Source organism: Equus quagga, chromosome 1 (genome assembly GCF_021613505.1).
Source record: "Equus quagga isolate Etosha38 chromosome 1, UCLA_HA_Equagga_1.0, whole genome shotgun sequence".
Lineage (NCBI taxonomy): Eukaryota > Metazoa > Chordata > Mammalia > Perissodactyla > Equidae > Equus > Equus quagga.
The window spans coordinates 111,885,636-111,904,266 of NC_060267.1; the positions used below are offsets into that span (position 1 = coordinate 111,885,636).

At 37.8% G+C, this 18,631-nt stretch overlaps 1 protein-coding gene across 4 annotated transcripts in view; it reads right to left on the minus strand.

Moving 5' to 3' along the window:
- Positions 1-18,631, minus strand: part of CNTN4 (contactin 4) — an 870,265-nt gene that overhangs the window by 211,832 nt on the left and 639,802 nt on the right. For all 4 annotated transcript variants that reach the window (XM_046652823.1, XM_046652828.1, XM_046652821.1 and 1 more), the window contains one exon: positions 17,416-17,511. In XM_046652823.1, the coding sequence (XP_046508779.1) occupies positions 17,416-17,511 (96 nt within the window). The remainder of the gene's footprint in view (positions 1-17,415; positions 17,512-18,631) is intronic.

Here is an 18,631-nt window from a genome sequence, read left to right on the forward strand (position 1 = left end):
TCACTGGTTGATTTTTAGCGACAAACATTGCATTTCCCTAGCTGAGATAAGTATGGAAATGAAAATAGAAAGTATGTCAACTTGAATTTAAAGTTTCCTAACCTGAAAATGAACTAGTCCTCTTAGCATAATGCACTCCCCCGCAAGCAATTCTCTTAACTAGGCTACAGTGCCATTTGGGAATGAGGGTGTTTATATGTATATTTTTTTCATTCCCTGCAGAAAGTCAAGTCATTTGAGCATTGCTGAGTGCAGATTTAATGCACATCACTGCACACTTACCCCAGTAACACAGCGAGGGCCTGCCACTGGAGATTCAGAATAGCTCCAGGCAGGAGAAAAGCGGATTACTGCCAATCCAGGCATTTTTAGAGATAACCATCTCTCAAGGCAGGGTAGCAAGGTCAGCTATTTTAACTTGAATATCCAGAATGATTTTCAAATGGAAAATAAGTAATAAAATAGCTATATGGTTTGCAGGACACCTATGTATCCACGCATGGTAGAGACTCTGGCATACAATGCAAACATTTTTTCCCCCAAAGGCTGGTACAAAAAAAATGCTTTTTTGGAGAAAGAGGTAACTAACCATAGAGAACCATGTAAAAATCTGAGCTAGAAACAACCTTGGAGATCACTAAATCCAACCATGTACTCGTATTTTTAAATGTTTTAAATGTTTTGTTATGAAAATTTTCACACGTATACCAACTACAAAGTGGAGATAATGGTATAATGAACCTTCATTGTGTCATTATCCAGCTTCAATAATTATCAAGATTGTTTCATTCTCATTTGTCCCTACCCTCTCTGTTGTCTGTCATCTAGCAAATTATAGAAGTATCTTTCCACTTTCCATTATGTTTTTATTTCCTAAGTTTATTTTCGGTTTTGTATTTTTAATCTGGTATATGGTAAAGATGTAAGCAAATACTCTATTTGGTTCTATGAATTCTCTATACTTCGAGAACTTTTACCCAATTTTATATACATATCCTAAAACGGCTGTTTACAAATTGTTGAGGAATGTCATATTTATGCCATGTTTCAGGGGTTTTGTCATCTATCAAGTGGGGATATATAGCACCCATATCATAAGGTTGCTATAAGAATAAAATTCATTAATATATGTTAAGCCTTTAAAATAGTGCTTGACATATGTTATCCACTATATAATTACTGACATCCGTAAGTGAGACTGCCTCCCATTTTGCTGTCTTTGTCAGGTTCTGGTGCCAGGATTATACTCATTTCATAAAATGAACAGGTAGCTTTTCATCTTGTCTTTGCTCTGACACAAATTATTTGGCAAGGGAATTACCTTAAAAATTTGAAAGAATTTCTTTATTAAATTTATAGCCTAGAAGACTTGGAGAAAATAATTCCTGAAAACTTTCCATTCCTTCTATGGTAATTGGCCTAATCAGATTTTCTATATTTTTCTGGTTCAATTTTATTTATGTATTCTCAGTAGATTGTTCATTTCATCCAGATATTCAAATGTTCATAGAGTTTTGTGTAGTATTCTCCTATGATTTTAAATCTTATATGCAAAATCGTATGCTCTTTTTAATTTCTAATTTTGTGTACTTGTAGTTCTCTTGTTTGTTCTTGATTAGATTTGGAAAGGAATATGCTTGATTTTTTTTCTCTCCCTCTCAAAGCTCCTCTGAAGATCTCATGCATACAGTTCCTATTTTCAAATTCACCAATTTCTACCTTAATTTTCTTCCCTTCTATTTCCTTCAGCTTTGTTTTGTGTTCTTTTTTAATTTCATGAGGTGAATACTTAGTTTATTGATTTTTATTTCCAGAAATTCATGCTTAAGAATGAATTTAAGGTTATTAATTTGCTTCAGAGTATACTTTTCATAAATTTCATAAGGACTGTTCTCATTTCTTTCACTTTTTAAACACTTATAAATTAATGATTTTTATTTTTGTGTTAATAAACCCAGTAGATATTAGAAAACTGACTTGAAATTTTAATGGATTGATTTTTTAAAAAAAATTTTGGTTATTGTTATTGTATAAAATGATCTACAGCTAATTTCTAGTTTAACTACATTATGGCAGAAAATAGGGCCTGACCTGTACAATTTCAACTTGTTTAAATTTTCTTTTCTTGGTTTAACATATAACCAATTTAAAAAAGCATTATATAGGCACTTGAAAAGAAAGTACATAAATATATATGTTTTATTATTACATTATTCAAATTTTTTGTATCCTTAATTCTATTTGCCTAGCCTGTTAAATAACAAGTGTGCTTTAGTAATTGTTCTGTGTATTTCCAAATTTTTACCATTATGAATTTTGACCCTATGTTTTATGGTGTTTAAAGTAACATAATTAGAGTGCCTTGATTGGGGTTTAGGTATTTTAACAATAAAAAGTATCTTTCGCAATTTAACGGTTTTGCATGTAAATAACACTTGGCCGCAAACTAATAATTCTACTTTCCAAAAAAGTCTATTTTGTTAGGTGAATAGATATTTTATTTTAAAATAAATGCCATTATATTTTGGTTAGATCACACAGATTTTTAACTCAATATTATGTTCTCATGTTTAACATAGAAATTATCTCTCTTTATATTGTCTGTCATAAGCTATAAACTTTTATATACATCATCTTTTTTCTGTATTTTTTATTTATGCTGTTTTGCTCATCTTTTGGCATTTGATTGAATAGATTACAATTTCTTTGATTTAACTGTCTCCAGCAACTCGGAAGGTACACATTCTGTTTTTTATATCTATCTAGATCTATATTTCCTCTAATTATTAAAATAAAGAATACCATAATAACTTTTGGCTTCCTCTCAAAGAGGAGGAATATGCTTTTACTATTAAAAGGATGATGTAATGACATGAAATGTTAAGTATGCCATGATATTAAATAAAATAGTATGCATATGCTGATCAAGTATCTTTATCAATTACATTGATTATGTAGAGATTGGATCTTTACTCCTTAATTTCCATATTTATTGAGCTTTCTGATCATTATACTTTCCTTTTGCATTCTTTAAAAAAACTTATCTAGTTAGTCATGCTTATCACCAATTCAATTTTCTACAATGTTCATTTGGCTTTTTATTGAGTCTGCATTGCAGATTTTAATTCTTTCATTTCTAATCTTTGTCAGCTCCTTTTAAACCCTCTTCTGTGTCAGTCAGCTCCCTTTTCACATTGGCTTCTTTGTTTCATAAAATCCATGCTTTCTTACACTTGACTGAAAGCACAATAGAGATACTTCTTTTAATTTTCTTAAGGCATCTCTTTCACACGCATTTTTGTTTTGTTTTGCATCCTCAGGCAATAACTGACACTTCCCTCTTCCCAACTGCCCTGCCCCCCAACCCCCATCACTGAGTATTTTCTTAGGTCACCATGATGGTGCAGATCTGTTATTTACCTCTGTTTATTAACATTGGTTTGATTCTACCCAGGTCTTAGGTTCATCAACCCAAAATGAGTGTATCCCTCTATTCCCTCAAATTGACCACAGAGGGCTCCCAGAATCCCTATCTCAAATCTTAAGCTTAAGCCAATTTGGTAGTCATTTTCCCTTTCCAACTTACTGGTGTCTGGCTATCGTTGATTTAGTAAGACTTAGGAACCAAGAAGAAACTTTCTACTGGTTCAGTTATCACCTTCAGAGTGAACTGGTATCACCCTTTTCCTGTCTCCACATGTAATATGCCATGATAGCCTCTTTCTCTATAGAGCATTAGTTAGAATTGTTGATTTCCTAGTGATTTTTAGGGGGGAAAAGATGGTGTATGGTATGTGTGTGTGTGTGTGGTGGTAAGTATGGTAGGACACTTTTGGATTCTTTAGAAAAAATGTCTTCTTATAATAAGGGAATGGACATCAGACTTTTTAATTAGATATTCAGATTTGATATATAGATACAAAGTGACTATTGCTGGAAACCTTTAAAGATATCCTGTCCATCTTCCTTGTCAACTTAGTTCTTTAGCCATGAGACTCTGCTCCAGCCCAAGTGTTCGTGTATTCCCCCACCCCACCACCAAAAATCATATTGTGAAATCCTAACCCCTTAAGGTGATGGTATTAGTAGGTGAGGTCTTTGGGAGGTGATTAGGTCATGAAGGTGGAGCCCTCATGAATGGAAGTCATACTCTTATGAAAGAGATACCATAGAACCCCTAATCCCTTCCACCACGAGAGGACACAGCAAAAAGCTATAAACCAGGAAGAACATTTCACCCTGATCTCAGACTTCCAGCCTCTAGAACTGTGAGAAATAAATTTCTGTTGTTTATAAGCTACCCAGTCTGTGGTATTTTGTTCTTGCAGTCTGAGTGGACTAAGACGGTCTCCTGTGGTCATTTCTCAATTTGGCCTATCTGTGCTATTATTATAGGTAATTCTTCAGGCAAATTTTTGATGGCTACCCTCTGTTTCTAGTCCAATTACAACACTGCTTTTGTGTTTTTCATAGAAAGCTGGGTAATAATAAATCAGCCTTGGCTGCCAAGAACCCATTTTAACACTGCCTTCTACCCTAACTCATCCCCTATCTTACAACACTATTTAAAAAAATCTTTAGCAATCTCTAACCTTTTTTCAGAAAAACACCCAAATCTTTAACACTATCTCAGAGCCTAGTTTTTGCCTACATCCCAGACTTAGACCTGTCTTATTCTCCTTGCTACTCTCGGGGTCCCACCACACTGACTTTTTCTTACTGCCAGACGACCTCCCCACTCTGGAATTATGTACTGTTGTTGCAATACCATTCCTTCTTCCTTTCAACTCTTTCATCCTTCAGAAATCTAAGCTCCAGAGCTACTTCTTCAGGGAAGCTTTCTCCAGTCTACGTCATGTCCTTCTATGCTACATGATCAGATCATTGAGCCCTTTCCTTTTCCACCTCATAACCAAAAGCACACATCCCAGCATGGTTAGCTGATTACCCTCTTATTCTGCAGCAGACCATAGGTCCCATAGGAGGAGGGACCATTGTTTTTGCTCTCTCCTATATCTGCCATGTCTATGACAATGCCTGGCATCTGCTGAATTTCGATATTTTTGCTTTCTAAAAGCAATCTATTCTCTTTAACCTTGAAATCTTAATTTACATACTCCATCAGGATACAATCATAAATCTCATTCATCACAACCATTTCCATTGAAGTAAACTGGAACTGTACATTGATAAGGAATGTTGGCTTGCAGAGATAGTAAAAAAATTGAAAGGTAGCAAGATTAACAGAGAAGAAGATGTAGGAATGTCTTTCTTAAATTTTGGTGTTGACTTCAGAGGTGTGTCATACCTACCTCATTTTGTAGTAAGTGTGAACCACAAATGGAAAAAATAGGATACATAAATCAGTTACTTTTTATTTTTAAAATCTCATGTATCTTTTCAAAAGGCAAACCTGAGTTTGCATGAAATGATAAGAAGTTGGCCTCAAACACCCACAACTGAAGTATTTTGGCATTTCCTGGGTGTTCCTTAGTGTATGTGTTGGTTTGAGGGAACATGAAAGCGTATAAATTTCAAATGATTTTACAAAGTAGAGATTCTTTGGATATTTCTGAAATGCTACATTATCGACTACAACCATGCTTCCAGCTATGCCTGCCATATGGATTTATGAATTCCTGTGGAGTGTTATTATAACACAACTCCTTTCCAGGGGTTAATTTTGTCAGTGAAGATTGTGATAATGTGTTAACCTGCAACTAGCTGATGTGAGAAAAATAGGGTGTGTCACAGTTAGAGGTGGGAAGAGCTTTCTTGGCTCGGTACAAAATGACTGCCCGTTGTTTGTGAGCAGCCAGTACCTACCTAAGAGATCATGAACACTCTCCCAATTAGCCTCTGAATTAAAGATTTGACATTTCTTTTAGTTCATAATGTAGGCAGAGTTGGTCTCTCTGTAAAACTATTACTGTTTCACTTGGAGTTTTGTATTTATTCTCTACGTTCCAAATGTCAAAATCATTAGTGAATATGGTTAACTCAAATAAGTATAATTGGTTAAATAAAGTTTTTCATCCATGTTGTTTGCCTTTGATGAATATACAGACATTTAATTTAAACATTTCCTTTTAAATCAGTATTCTGGTATTACACAGCATCAGAAGCTATAATCCTACCCTCAGACATAATGCCGTAATCTATTCTTTTGGTTGTGAAAATGAACTTCACTTGCCCAAGTGCATCATTTTCTCTGGTTTTTGATTTGGCCTACTCTAGTTATCTTCTTCCTAAATGTGTGCAAATGAAACAGAATGAGTTAAAAAACTATATCAGAAAAATGCCAACTTCTTTTTTGTGCCGTAACACCAACAGGATCAAGATCCTTGAAAGTGGTGAATACTCCATTTCTGAGCTTTCAATTTCTGATTTCCCAGCTAGAGCCTATTTCCAAATATCTGGGACTCAGCCAGCATTTCCTCATTCTATGTATTGCACCATTATCCTGCTTAATTCAATGTGATGTCATGATACTGATGGGGTTCAGGGCAGGTCGCCCCAAGATGTGCCACTCTGGTATACAGACTATTTCCAGCTTGAGGACAATAAAGGCTCAAAAGACTCAGGAAGAGCAGCCGACTTCCCCGCCCCCCAAACTGCATAAAGGACTTTAACATAGAAAGCCTGTTCCAGGAAGAAGCTCATATCATGTGACAGCTACAGTATGATGTAAAATAGGTGTGATAAAAGGACACCAACAAACCCATTTTTTGGGCCCAGCAAAACCTGTTTAACAAACATTTGCATTCCAGCTCTATGTAGATTGTCTTCCTCCCCTTTGAAGTCCCAGATCACTAACCCCAGTGTCCTCCTTGTCTGTAGCTGAGGATATTTAAACAGGCGGACTCAGCCAGATGGCTGAGTTACTCAGTTTCTTCTCGGTTTCTCCCATGTATACAAGCTATTACATTTTGTTTGATTTTTCTCTTGTTAACCTGCCTCTTTGATTATTTAACCAGCCATAAGAACCTTAAGGAAAAGCGGTGGGGGGAATTCGCCCACTTCCCTGACACAACACCGATTCGTCGTTGAAAATGTATCCAAAGAGGGCCTCATTTCTTTTTCAGCTGAAAAGACGAAGTTCATAGGGTATATTTCCAGTGGGCATTAAAACAAGGATAGGTCTCATATATCCTGTAGTGATTGTCCGCTAAATTATTTATGAAATGCTCAGCTATGTTCATGTTGTTGAAAGATCAGTGTTGATCATTTGTTCTGTTCTGGTTGGTACATCCTTAGTATGTAATGTGTTTTTCACATCACCAGACTCTTCACATCCCAAATAGCACCTGTGTTCTAATATAATACCATCCTTCATTGCTTTCTGGGACAGGACAACCCCAAGAGGGAAAGCTCTGCATGCAGCTAAGCTTTGTTGAATGATCACAGTTTGTAGATCACTCAGCTTTATGGATCAAGTCTCTCTTTCCAAATGCCATGTCCTTTTAGTGCTAATGTGTTTGGCCCTTATTCTGACTGATCAATGGGCCTTCAGTTCCAAGGATCAAACCTGGAGATAATCTCTCTGATTTTTTTCTTGTTTTTTGAAGTTTAAAAAGAAAACAGAGACATTCTCAACTTGAATTCAAATCTATCCACAAATACTCTTATGTAGTACTTATCATTAAATTAAGTACAGAACAACTGTCAGGAGAGAAGCTGAGTAATTAAGCCCATCATTAATTAACTAAAATCCTTGGTTTCTGCCAAATAAGGAACATGGAAACACTTGCACAAGAGAAGAGGAGGAAAAGAAGATATAGAAAAAGAAATTCTTAAAATTTATTTTTGCTATTTTTTAAAAACGAAATTATATTCTCTAGGCTACTGAATGAGGAGGATTTTAGGCTGGTTACTTTTAAAACTGCACATGAGAAGCAGGCTCCAAGGACTGGAATTTTGCTTGCCCTTTTGAGAGACATTTGCATTTGTGAAGGAAGGGGGATGACCTTGTAGGGACCTGAAATTGGCCACCCCAGGATATGTCTCTTTGGCATCAGGCTCTGGGGAATGGAACTTGCCCTTGTTGGGACACATTTACATTTGTAAGGTAAATCTCTATCTGTAAAAGGTGCCTCCCTCTCTGTACCAGGAAGAAGAAGAGAGATGACCTTATCCCTAGAAACTCTTAATGGGGAAGGCAAGAACTTAAGTTGGTTGCTGTCTGGCAATCTCATGTAACTGATTTAGGGTGGTGGCTTCTGACCTTTACTTAATCCGATTTGATTCTTGTCTAAAAGTCATGGGATCACCCAATGACCAGACCCTACCTGCACTGATACCATTTTAACTTTTTTTCATGTTCTTTCCTTTGTCTTGTAAAGAAATGACTCACATACCCGTGCCTTATAAAATTTAGCCCTAACCCTCAACTCGGGGCAGCAGCAGGAGCTCTGACTGCCCGTGGGTCTTGTCCCCATGCCAGCGGGGGCAGCAGAAGCGGCAGCAGAAGCTCTGACTGCCCATGGGTCCTGTCCCCATGCTATTCTATACTATTCTCTAAATAAAAGAGCACTACTGCCAGATCTTAAGAGTCTAAGAAATCTTTCTTTCGGCTCCTCGGCTCATCGACCCCGCATCACTGAACACAAAGAAATTTAATATTAATTTATTAAGTAGCTGAGTTTATTTCTAAGTGCTGTGGTTTGGGACTTGCTACAGCTGGAAAAACAGCTTAAACTTCTGTAGGGACCTGAAATTGGCCACCCCAAGATACATCTCTTTGGCATCAGGATTATTTGAGGCTGATTGCTTTCGATAAACTGGGACAGGGAAGGAGGCTCTGAGGAATGGAACTTGCCCTTTGTTAGGACACATTTACATTTGTAAGGTAAATCTCTATCTGTAAAAGTTGCCTCCCTCTCTGTACCAGGAAGAAGAAAGGAGATGACCTTCTCTCTAGAAACTCTTAATCAATACCAAAGGCAAGGACTTAAAATCTGCATTTTATTGTGCCTGTTTCTGGTAACCTCCTGTAGCTGACTTCCCTCCCCCTCCCAACTTTGACATTTCTGTAAGGATTAAGCATCTTTCCTTAGGCTAGGAACTGATTGCTGAGCTCACCTGTGACCACCCAGCTCAAGACAATAGACTTGCCTCCGGCTACGCCCACCGAGATAGCAGACCATTACCTGCTATGTCCATCAAGCACTGTGCTGACAGGGCAATCTTGTGACTATTGTGGGAGGGACATTTCAATCACATGTGAAACACCCTGTTTGGGGGTATATAACCACTCTGTGCACCCCACTTCTTCGGTGCCCTTTCTTTCTTCGGAAAGAAAGGCCCCGGGCCATGATTCCTCATAAAGCTTTGTTTAATTTTCTCTTGCTATTCTGTCTCATGTGAACTTAATTCGTTCTCCGGCCAGACGAACCCACATTTGGGAAGAGGAAATGTCTTCCTCCCCTACACTTCTCTCTCACTAGAGCTAAAAGGAGAACTAAGGTAGAAAGTATACACCTACTATTCCTGAGGAACTTCTTAGAAACCAGACCAGCAATTCTCTATATAGGTTAATTTAAGAAATTGAGGTCTAGAACTATTCTAGGACCAGGGAACGTTTGCAGCTTAAACACATTCATTTTTTTCTACTCATAAGTGTGTAGTTGTTGACATCAAGGCAGCCAAAAGTATAGTCATGAAACATTCAAGTTGTTTTAAAGAGTTAACAAGAAAATTCAAAGGCAAAAAGTATGTCAGTAGCATCACAGCATATGCTTAAGCAATTTTGGAGATAACCGACATTAGAAATATTCACCTCAATTCTTCTTGTCACATCCAGTGTGGGAGAAGCAAGTCATTCTTCTAGACATGCGAGACCTAATTCTCCCCTTTGGTTTCCTTTGCTGATGCTCTCTTTGAGATAAAGGATCTCACGGCTGAGAGAAATGGAGCATGTATTTGGTACATGTATTTGGTAGTAAGGACAATAATCCTACTGGCCTATCCTCCCAAACATGAGACACTTCACCAAGCCATTTGGGTGGGACAGTTGATAACAAGTAGTCCCTGATCAATGTGGCTCTGTTTTCTGCTCAATGGGTGAAAAAAGGGAGGCTTATTGAATGGAGAAAAGCATCATCTTCCAAATTGTTTTACATTACTCTGTGCTGATTAAATAACTAATGTGCTAAAACCTGCTCTGACTGGCAAAGTGGGAAAAGAAAAAAGGGAGAAATTGGCTCATGACATTTTGGATGAAAGAGTCCAGGTTCATGTCTTTCAAAGGAACCAGAGTCAAGGAGCACCAAACAAGATTGCCCTAAGAATGTTTAATACCAGAAAAAAACAAGATACCTAGTAGTCTATGGTATTGATTAACCTATCACTAACTAAATGTTAGCCTTTCCTCATTGAATTGCAATAGATATCTATTTAAGTGAATATATAGTTTCTTGGCTGAGAAATGAAACTCAGAATGCATTTTCCATAGAAATAATATCATAAAATGTGGTTTGCCCAAATTTGATCCCTAATATTCTCGAAGAATGGTAGTAGTATTATTTCAATGCTGCCCCTGGCCAGCATTTTACACATTATTTCCTAGGGTTTCAAGAACCCACTTTTTGCCTAGTGACAGAGTCCCTTATGAATCATTGGTATCCTAACGAGGTCAGTCTTAACCTAGAGGACACCTGTGGTTTTAAAAGCTATTTGCAGGAGACAAGCCATCTCTGAGATTCAGTCACTTCTCAGGTGACATGGAATGAGCTTCAAAGGGCAGCTACCTCAGTGATGACCAAATAACAAGGACTCAAGATCTTAAGACCAGAATTCATCATTTGTTATTTAAGTGTTTTTGGAATTGGGTCTATTTTTGAGCACCTTCCCTCACTCCACACACACACCCCAGACTGAGATAACTAAAGTGGAATGCTGGGCCCTTCTTAGTTCCCGTAAACATGTTCAACCAAGTCCCACTATAACCAGAAAAGGAGATTGTAACTCAACAATTAGAGGGGTATTCTTCCTATAGTTTTTCATGATAATGAAGTGATTTTTAATTTCATAGCTATTTTAAAATTTCAAATTGTCCTTTTTAAAATTGCCATACAAGTTGAAGACACAATTTTTTCTCTATTCAAAAAAAATCTCAGTAATATTTTAAAAATCTTGGTCACTCTTAGGTCTAACTTAATATCTTGTTTCTTCTAAGGAAATGATATAGAGCCCAGGAACACACTATACACACTAAAGAGAAAACATAAACATAGGGAATTACACAGGGTTTGTCCTAAGATAAGACTATTGGAAGAGTTTAACTCAACTGCCATTTTTAGTCCGTAAGGGCAATTTTCAAATGTTACAAGAATGGCTAGGGGCTGGCCTGGTAGCTCAGCGTTATATTCGCACGTTCCCGCAGGTTCAGATCCCGGGTGTGGACATGGCACTGCTCATCAAGCCATGCTGTGGCAGGCATCCCACATATAAAGCAGGGGAAGATGGGCACAGATGTTAGCTCAGGGCCAGTCTTCCTCAGCAAAAAGAGGAGGATTGGCAGCAGATTTTAGCTCAGGGCTGATCTTCCTCAAAAAAAAGAAAAAAAAAAGAAACAAAAGAATGGCTAAACCAGCATTTTAATAATGCTGCAATGTCAGAGCATGATTAGTTTATGATAATAATAGATGCAAATTCCATATGAATCTCTTGGGGGATATATCTGAAAAATATTTGTCTACTTAAAAGTTGTCACATGGGGGTCGGCCTGGTGGCACAGCGGTTAAGTGCGCACATTCTGCTTCAGTGGCCGGGGGTTCACTGATTCAGATCCCGGGTTCAGACATGGCACCACTTGGCAAGCCATACTGTGGTAGGCGTCCCACATATAAAGTAGAGGAAGATGGGTACGGACGTTAGCTCAGGGCCAGTCTTCCTCAGTGAAAAGAGGAGGATTGGCAGCAGATGTTAGCTCAGGGCTATTCTTCCTCAAAGAAAAAAAGAAAGAAACTGAGTGAGCCTGATCCTGCAGATGACATCTTGATGCTGAAAGCTGAGTACATGTGGGAAGATAGAAACAGAGCAGGGCTCAACAGGGCTCAGAGAAGTTATGTAATTGGCCTAAGACCACATGCTGGGTTAATAGCAGAGCTAGGACTAGAATGTGGGTGTCTTACTTTCATCATTTTATCTCTGCTCTACAGTAAATACAAAATGATCCAGCTGAAATAACTATGCTGTGGGAAGGCATGATTGATTCTTTGAAGATTATAATATTCATGATATGTCCAGATCAAATCAAATTTCTGGGATCCTGGAGATATTTGCAAACAGAGAGGTTCTTCCAGGACAAGACTGACTTGATTGTGTAATGCAGAAACACAAGTCTTCTACCCTGGCTGCATATTAGAATCACCTGGACTGCTTTTAAACTATAAATGATGCCCGAGGGCCCTTATCAAGAAATTCACATTTAATTGATCTAGGATGAGGCCCAAAGAACCACTGGCATAGAGAGTCCAGTACAGATTTCCACTGTTGTCTCCTGACTAGAAAAAAAGGGGCATGTTTCTGCCATTGATTAGTATGTGACCTTACATAATCTCTGCTTCGATTTCCTTATCTACGAAACATGTGTCCTCACTTCTCATAGGATTATTATGAGGATCAGAAGATAATATAAGGTAAACTAAAACATTATAAACACCATAAAGAACTCTATGGATGCTCTATTACAAGGTCCCTGTGTCTGATGCCATGTGAATGGGATCCAACTTTAATGGAGATAGGCTCTGTGTAAAAGCATTGAATGTTGAAAATTATAGCTAGTTTCTATAAAACCCAGAATAACGAAAATAATCTCAAAATCAGAATCATGTGGTTTTCTCTCTTATACTGTAGGAGGCCACACATTCACTCACAATAATGTAGTAAGAGTTGGCTAAATGGAAAATGTTACTTTCAAATATGAATATCTGAGAAAAAGCCAGTCTTTCTTGGTCATCTCCCTTATCAACAACCACAAAAATATATGAAGTCAAAGGTAAAGCCTGAGGTGATCATATTTTATTTTAAATTCTTTTGCCTAAGAATTTGATGTAAGAAATGTTCAACCCTTCTGCTTGGGTGATGTGGAAATCAAAGCACTCTATTTTAGAAAGGTGGACCTGGGCTGGTTTTGTATAAGGTGGATCTTAAATCCAGTGCTGCCTCAGAGTCTACTAAAGCAATAGTTTTGGGGACCCTGCCCCAGCTTTATGGAATCAGAATATCCTTGGGTAAAGGTTGGGCACCTATGGCTTTAACATGGTTCAGCTTCCTGTCCACCACAGGCCAGAGGTGGGGTGTGTGTATGGGAACCACAGATATAGCTCAGGGCTTCTCAAACTTTCATGTGCATATGAATCACTTGGAGATCTTATTGTTAAAAGTTGAGCCCTAATTCAGTAGGCCCTGAGTGGGGCCTGGGATGCTGTCTTTTTAACAAACTGCCAGATGAAGCAGATTCTGCTGGTCCATGGATCATATTTTGTGTAGCAAGGATCTTGGTGAATATAAGAGAAAGGTGGGAACAAAAACCTCCTTTGGTGAACAGTTCATGAGGATTTCACTGTTGAATAACCTGACAATTTTAGTACACTGGAAGAATCTCAAAGTATCACAGTTCTATTTCTATTTAATGAGAGCTTGGTTAAAGATCCTGAATTCCTGGTACTAAGTGGGCTTGGAGTTGATGGAAAGCAAAGTGAAAATTCTGGACCCCAATAAACTCTGTTTCTAATATGAGGAACATTACAGACCACCAGAGCCCATCACAGTGATTTCTACTCTTTGGTGTTTGTGTTAAGATTTAACAGCAAAATCTATGTAATGACATCACTTTTGAATTTCTATCTATTAACCAAGAGATGACAAATATGCTGCACACAGTAATTGGTAGATTACTGGAAATACCTGCTGACTGAAATGTTTTTTAAAATAGATTAATTGCTGTTCATTTCTATGTTACCCTAAGAAGGTCTGACACTGCATAGCTTTTGAAATAGGACATGCAGCATCCCTTAAAATGGATTTCATGTCATTACTCAGTATCCCACTGATATAATAAAAGGCTGACTCATTTCCTTTCCTCTGCATGATCTGTTACAATTGAAACTGGGATACCATATGCTAGGTCTAAAACGCTCAGTACCTCCAGTGGCTCATGGTGATTCTGCCAGCTTTAAGGTGATATACAGCCTGGAGAACAATGAGAGAATCACTGCTGGACAGTTTGCACTGGAAAGTTTTCAGTAATTGGGGGGATTTCATCAGATAATCATTGACTCTACTGCCCCAAACTGATGGATGTCTGAGATGCTCTCTTACAACCTTCAAGATCCTCCTGTTGTTTTCTCACAAATTCCTGTGTCGTGCCTGCCTTGCCCATAGTGTTACTGAGCACACGGTTTCTAATAGAACCCATAATGAGAATATTTATTTCCTTGTCTTTCACCATCAAGACTGTCAGGAATGTCTGCACAGCTCAAGGAACTGGATTTCAGAGCTGCTGACTGCTGCCAGCAGAGACAAGCACATTTCATTGGATGTCTATGAAAATTTTTAATATATTTCTCTGTGGGTAGGGGAAAGTATTCAGGTACCTCATTGTGTAGCAGCACAGCAGCATGCCACGTGTTTTGCCTTTCCCAAAGATATCATTATACCAGGGAGTAGTGGAGTATTTTTTTCTTAATATATCTACAAGATTAATTTTTTAGAGTTGCTGCCATGTTATGAAAACTTAATGCTGTGAAGGTAGATTGCAGCAGAAATTAGCAAAATCTTCAATTCTTATTTTGATCGGATTTCATAACGAGAAGTGCTAGCCTGAGTGAACTTCACTTTAACCTAAATATATGTCCAGTTAATTGGTTTCCTCACATAAATGACAGGATTTCAATAATGCAAACATACTTGATAAATAAGTTTAGTCTTTACTGAGTTGTTATTACGTAACGATAGAACTGAAAGGGATCTGAGAGATTTCCTTTAATCTCTTCACTTCACAGATATGTAGAGAGTAGCATAGAGAATTTGAAGATATTTGTCCAATATCAAATGATTACTTGAAACAGAGTCAGGGCTGGAACTCATGTCTTGGACTCCAAATTTAATGCTTCTGGTACTAACTTGAATGGAAGATGGAGTCCTAAAGAATAAACTCATTTTTCAGAACACAAACTCCTGAAATCTAATCTGGATTCTCTGCCAGTCTTCAAAAACCAAAACCCTAGTAATTCCATGTCATTGATCTAGACTTGGAAGGGCACTTGCCTCTTCCACCTGTTTTTATAGTCATTGTGTTTGAAGTGTTTTAGCTATTTTGCTCTTTGTCACTTCCTCCTAGAAATGTTAGCTGGGCCATTAGATGAGAAAGGAAAAGTTATAACTTTTGGTTACAGGATATAAATAAAAGAATTTTCAAGTTCTCAGTTTAAAATATTTCTTTCTTTTTTTTTTTTGAGGAAGATTAGCCCTGAGCTAACATCTGCTACCGATCCTCCTCTTTTTGCTGAGGAAGACTGGCCCTGAGCTAACATCCATGTCTATCTTCCTCCACTTTATATGTGGGATGCCTGCCACAGCATGGCTTGACAAGTGGTATGTAGGTCTGCACTCAGGATCCAAACTGGTGAACCCAGGGCTGCCAAAGCAGAACGTGCAAACTTAACCACTGCGCCACCGGGACAGCCCCTAAAATATTTTCTCTTTTAATCATGTGTAAAGTCAAACAGAAAATTAAGGTAATAACAAGGATAGATGACATCAAATTAAACTTTAGCCAGCATTTCCAAGAATAGAGTGCGTCAATCTGGTCATCACAAACTTCAGTGGAATCCTAATAAATACCACTACCTATTAAATCTCCACACTACTGAATCCTTTATAGGCAGTCAGATTTGCCTTACGGTCATCATTACGCCTTTTAGCAGACACTGCAAGTTGCCTACATAGCATCTCTCCATATTTTCCCTTATTAACAAAATCATGATTTTTTTCCCCAGGGCCATCATGTGTCTATATAAAACACTTGATTTTTCAGTCTCCTTTGCCACTGGAGTTAATAAATGAAATGTAGTCCTTCAGCAAAGTAAACCTTTCATAATACAAAGGCAAACTGAAATGGAGAATTTTGACTTTATTCTTGCCTTTCAAACCCACTATTGGGTATGATGACACAGAGACAAGAAGCAGTGACATATCAGAGGATGACAATGTGTGAACAATTTCCTAACAGCTTTAGAAATTTTAGTGTGATATATCTCTCATACAGTTTGGGGTGAATTATAAAAATAAAGAACTATAATTTATGTAGGAAAGTGTCCCATTAGAAGATTATTTTGGCGGGGGGGATTTCAGTATGAGAAAACCGAGAATGCTATGTTAGGCTCTGTTGAACATTATTTCTTTGTAAGTGAATGCACTAGAAATGAGGACTTTGGTTGACCTAACAGTGACTTTCTTCATCACTGCAGCATTTCTCTGATGAGCAATGCGATGCAGTAACAAATGAGATTTTCTCATTTAATAATAAAAAAATGTGTAATGTTTTACAAAGCTTCTATCTGAAAATGTCCAGTTCTTAAAAAAAAAAAAAAAGGCAGCTTACACAGTTTTGCTTGCAGGGTCATATCTTTCTCATACAATGGAAAGCCTGAAGTCCACTTTACGCACTCCCCAAGCTTCCCTCCCCCACAAAAAAGGACAGTGTAGTATGCTGGGTAAAATGAGAACGGTGCACTAAAGCATCCTGAAAAAAAAAAGGCACCTTCCTTTTTGTCATTCTCATTTCTTCCTATCGAGATTGCTCAGTTGGTGCCTTAGCCATGGAACACGTTGAACACTTTAGAGAAAGATCAGAGAAAGGGTTTGAGCCCTGGCTGACATGCTCAAGAAGTGGTGCCAGCTTTAGACTACATGCCTTCGTAAATAGATGTGAGAACAACACACACTCCAGTCTGTTGAAGCCAATGCTAGCAGGATTTTCAGTTATTTGCAGCCAAATGCCTTCCCAACTGATCTAGTCACTATGAGTCTTCACAAAGTGATCTTGGATCCTGTGGTTAAAGGACTTTGGATCTGGGGCTGATCCCTACCCAGCCCAACAACGAAATGAAATGAAACAAACCATCTTTTAACCCAATCAAGTTGGAAAAAGTAAAGGGTTCTGATTTCCATCGACTCAAGTGTCTTTCCCCTTGTGCCAGGTAGACAGCAGTGAGGTGGAACATTTGCAAAATCTGATATTTTCCTATCCTAATTATGGAAGGCAGTGACAATGATTCTTCCTCGACATGGAGGGACTTTGGGAATCTCTACAAATGACACTGTCCCCTCAGCTGGTGACAAGAAGAACAATCAGCAAGAAAAATAGCACCCAGTAAAGTGCGCACATTTCAGTGCATTTATAGTTACCTCCAGAATGGGCTGGTGGGCCACACAGTAGTACCATCCCCTGACCTTGGCGGACAGACACAGTGCTTCTCGTTCTTGTTTTAAAGTTTTCAAGATCTATTGGGAGAAATAAAGGGAAAAGTGTTTAAAATTTAAAGTCCTAAGATGTGACAGGAGAGTATTACTATATTTCAAAAGAGGATAATCTTCTGCTGAAAAACAGCCTTTGTAGAACCAATACCAGGGGAATTCAATGTAGACTCTTTTCAGATGAAATTGTTCTGTTTTCCTTGATTCTGTATCTATGCTGTCCTCTAACATAGCCACTTGTCACATGTGCCTACTTAGATTTAAAACAATTAAAATTAAGTAAAATGTTTAATTCAGTTCCTCAGTCACACTAGCCACATTTCAAGTGCTCAGTAGTCACATGTAGCTCCTGGTGAACACACTGGACAGCAGAAAGATAAGCACTTACATCACTGCAGAGAACTCTATTGGACAGTACAGGTCTGGATGAAGAAACCAAAGTTTAACCATGTCAATGACCACCCCAAGATCTCTCCATAATTAAAATCATTATGAGGATGTAAATTCATGTTTCCTGACACTCAATTCTGTTCACTTCACAAACCATTCTATTACCTGCAATTATACTTGTTGCTCTATATGTATCTAGAATACGACTCTCTCTATACACAGACCTTATATGCAATGTATAGACATATACACATATACATAATTGTTTTAAAGTTCTTGTGTATTTTAAATATTTATCAGATACTGTCCAAGTTTCTGTTTGGAAAAAGTTCCCCTCTCTCAAGGAGATCAAGTCTGGTTAGAGAGAGAAGACACTACAGACCTAAAGATCACAGTTCAAGTAAATAAATAGGCGGTTGCCAATAAAAATGAGCTAATGTAAGAAATACGTCTAATAAAGTGACATATTATTGCTCCAAAAAGTCTTTTTTATTCCATCCTCCCAAATGTAAATCCTCTCAACAAGGAGCGTTTTAAGTGCCATTTCATTTTTTGTTGTCTGAAACATTTGATTTAATAACCTTTTTATCAGACTTCAGGGTTATTCCAAGCCAAGTATGTTCTGCAGGGTTGCATGTCATCTAGCTGTGCACACTAGAGTACAGTAACACTTATTGACTATTTCCTCCATGGTGGCCATTTTGGTAAGTATTTTATGATGATTATTTCTGGTGATCTTAAAAAGAATTATGTGAGT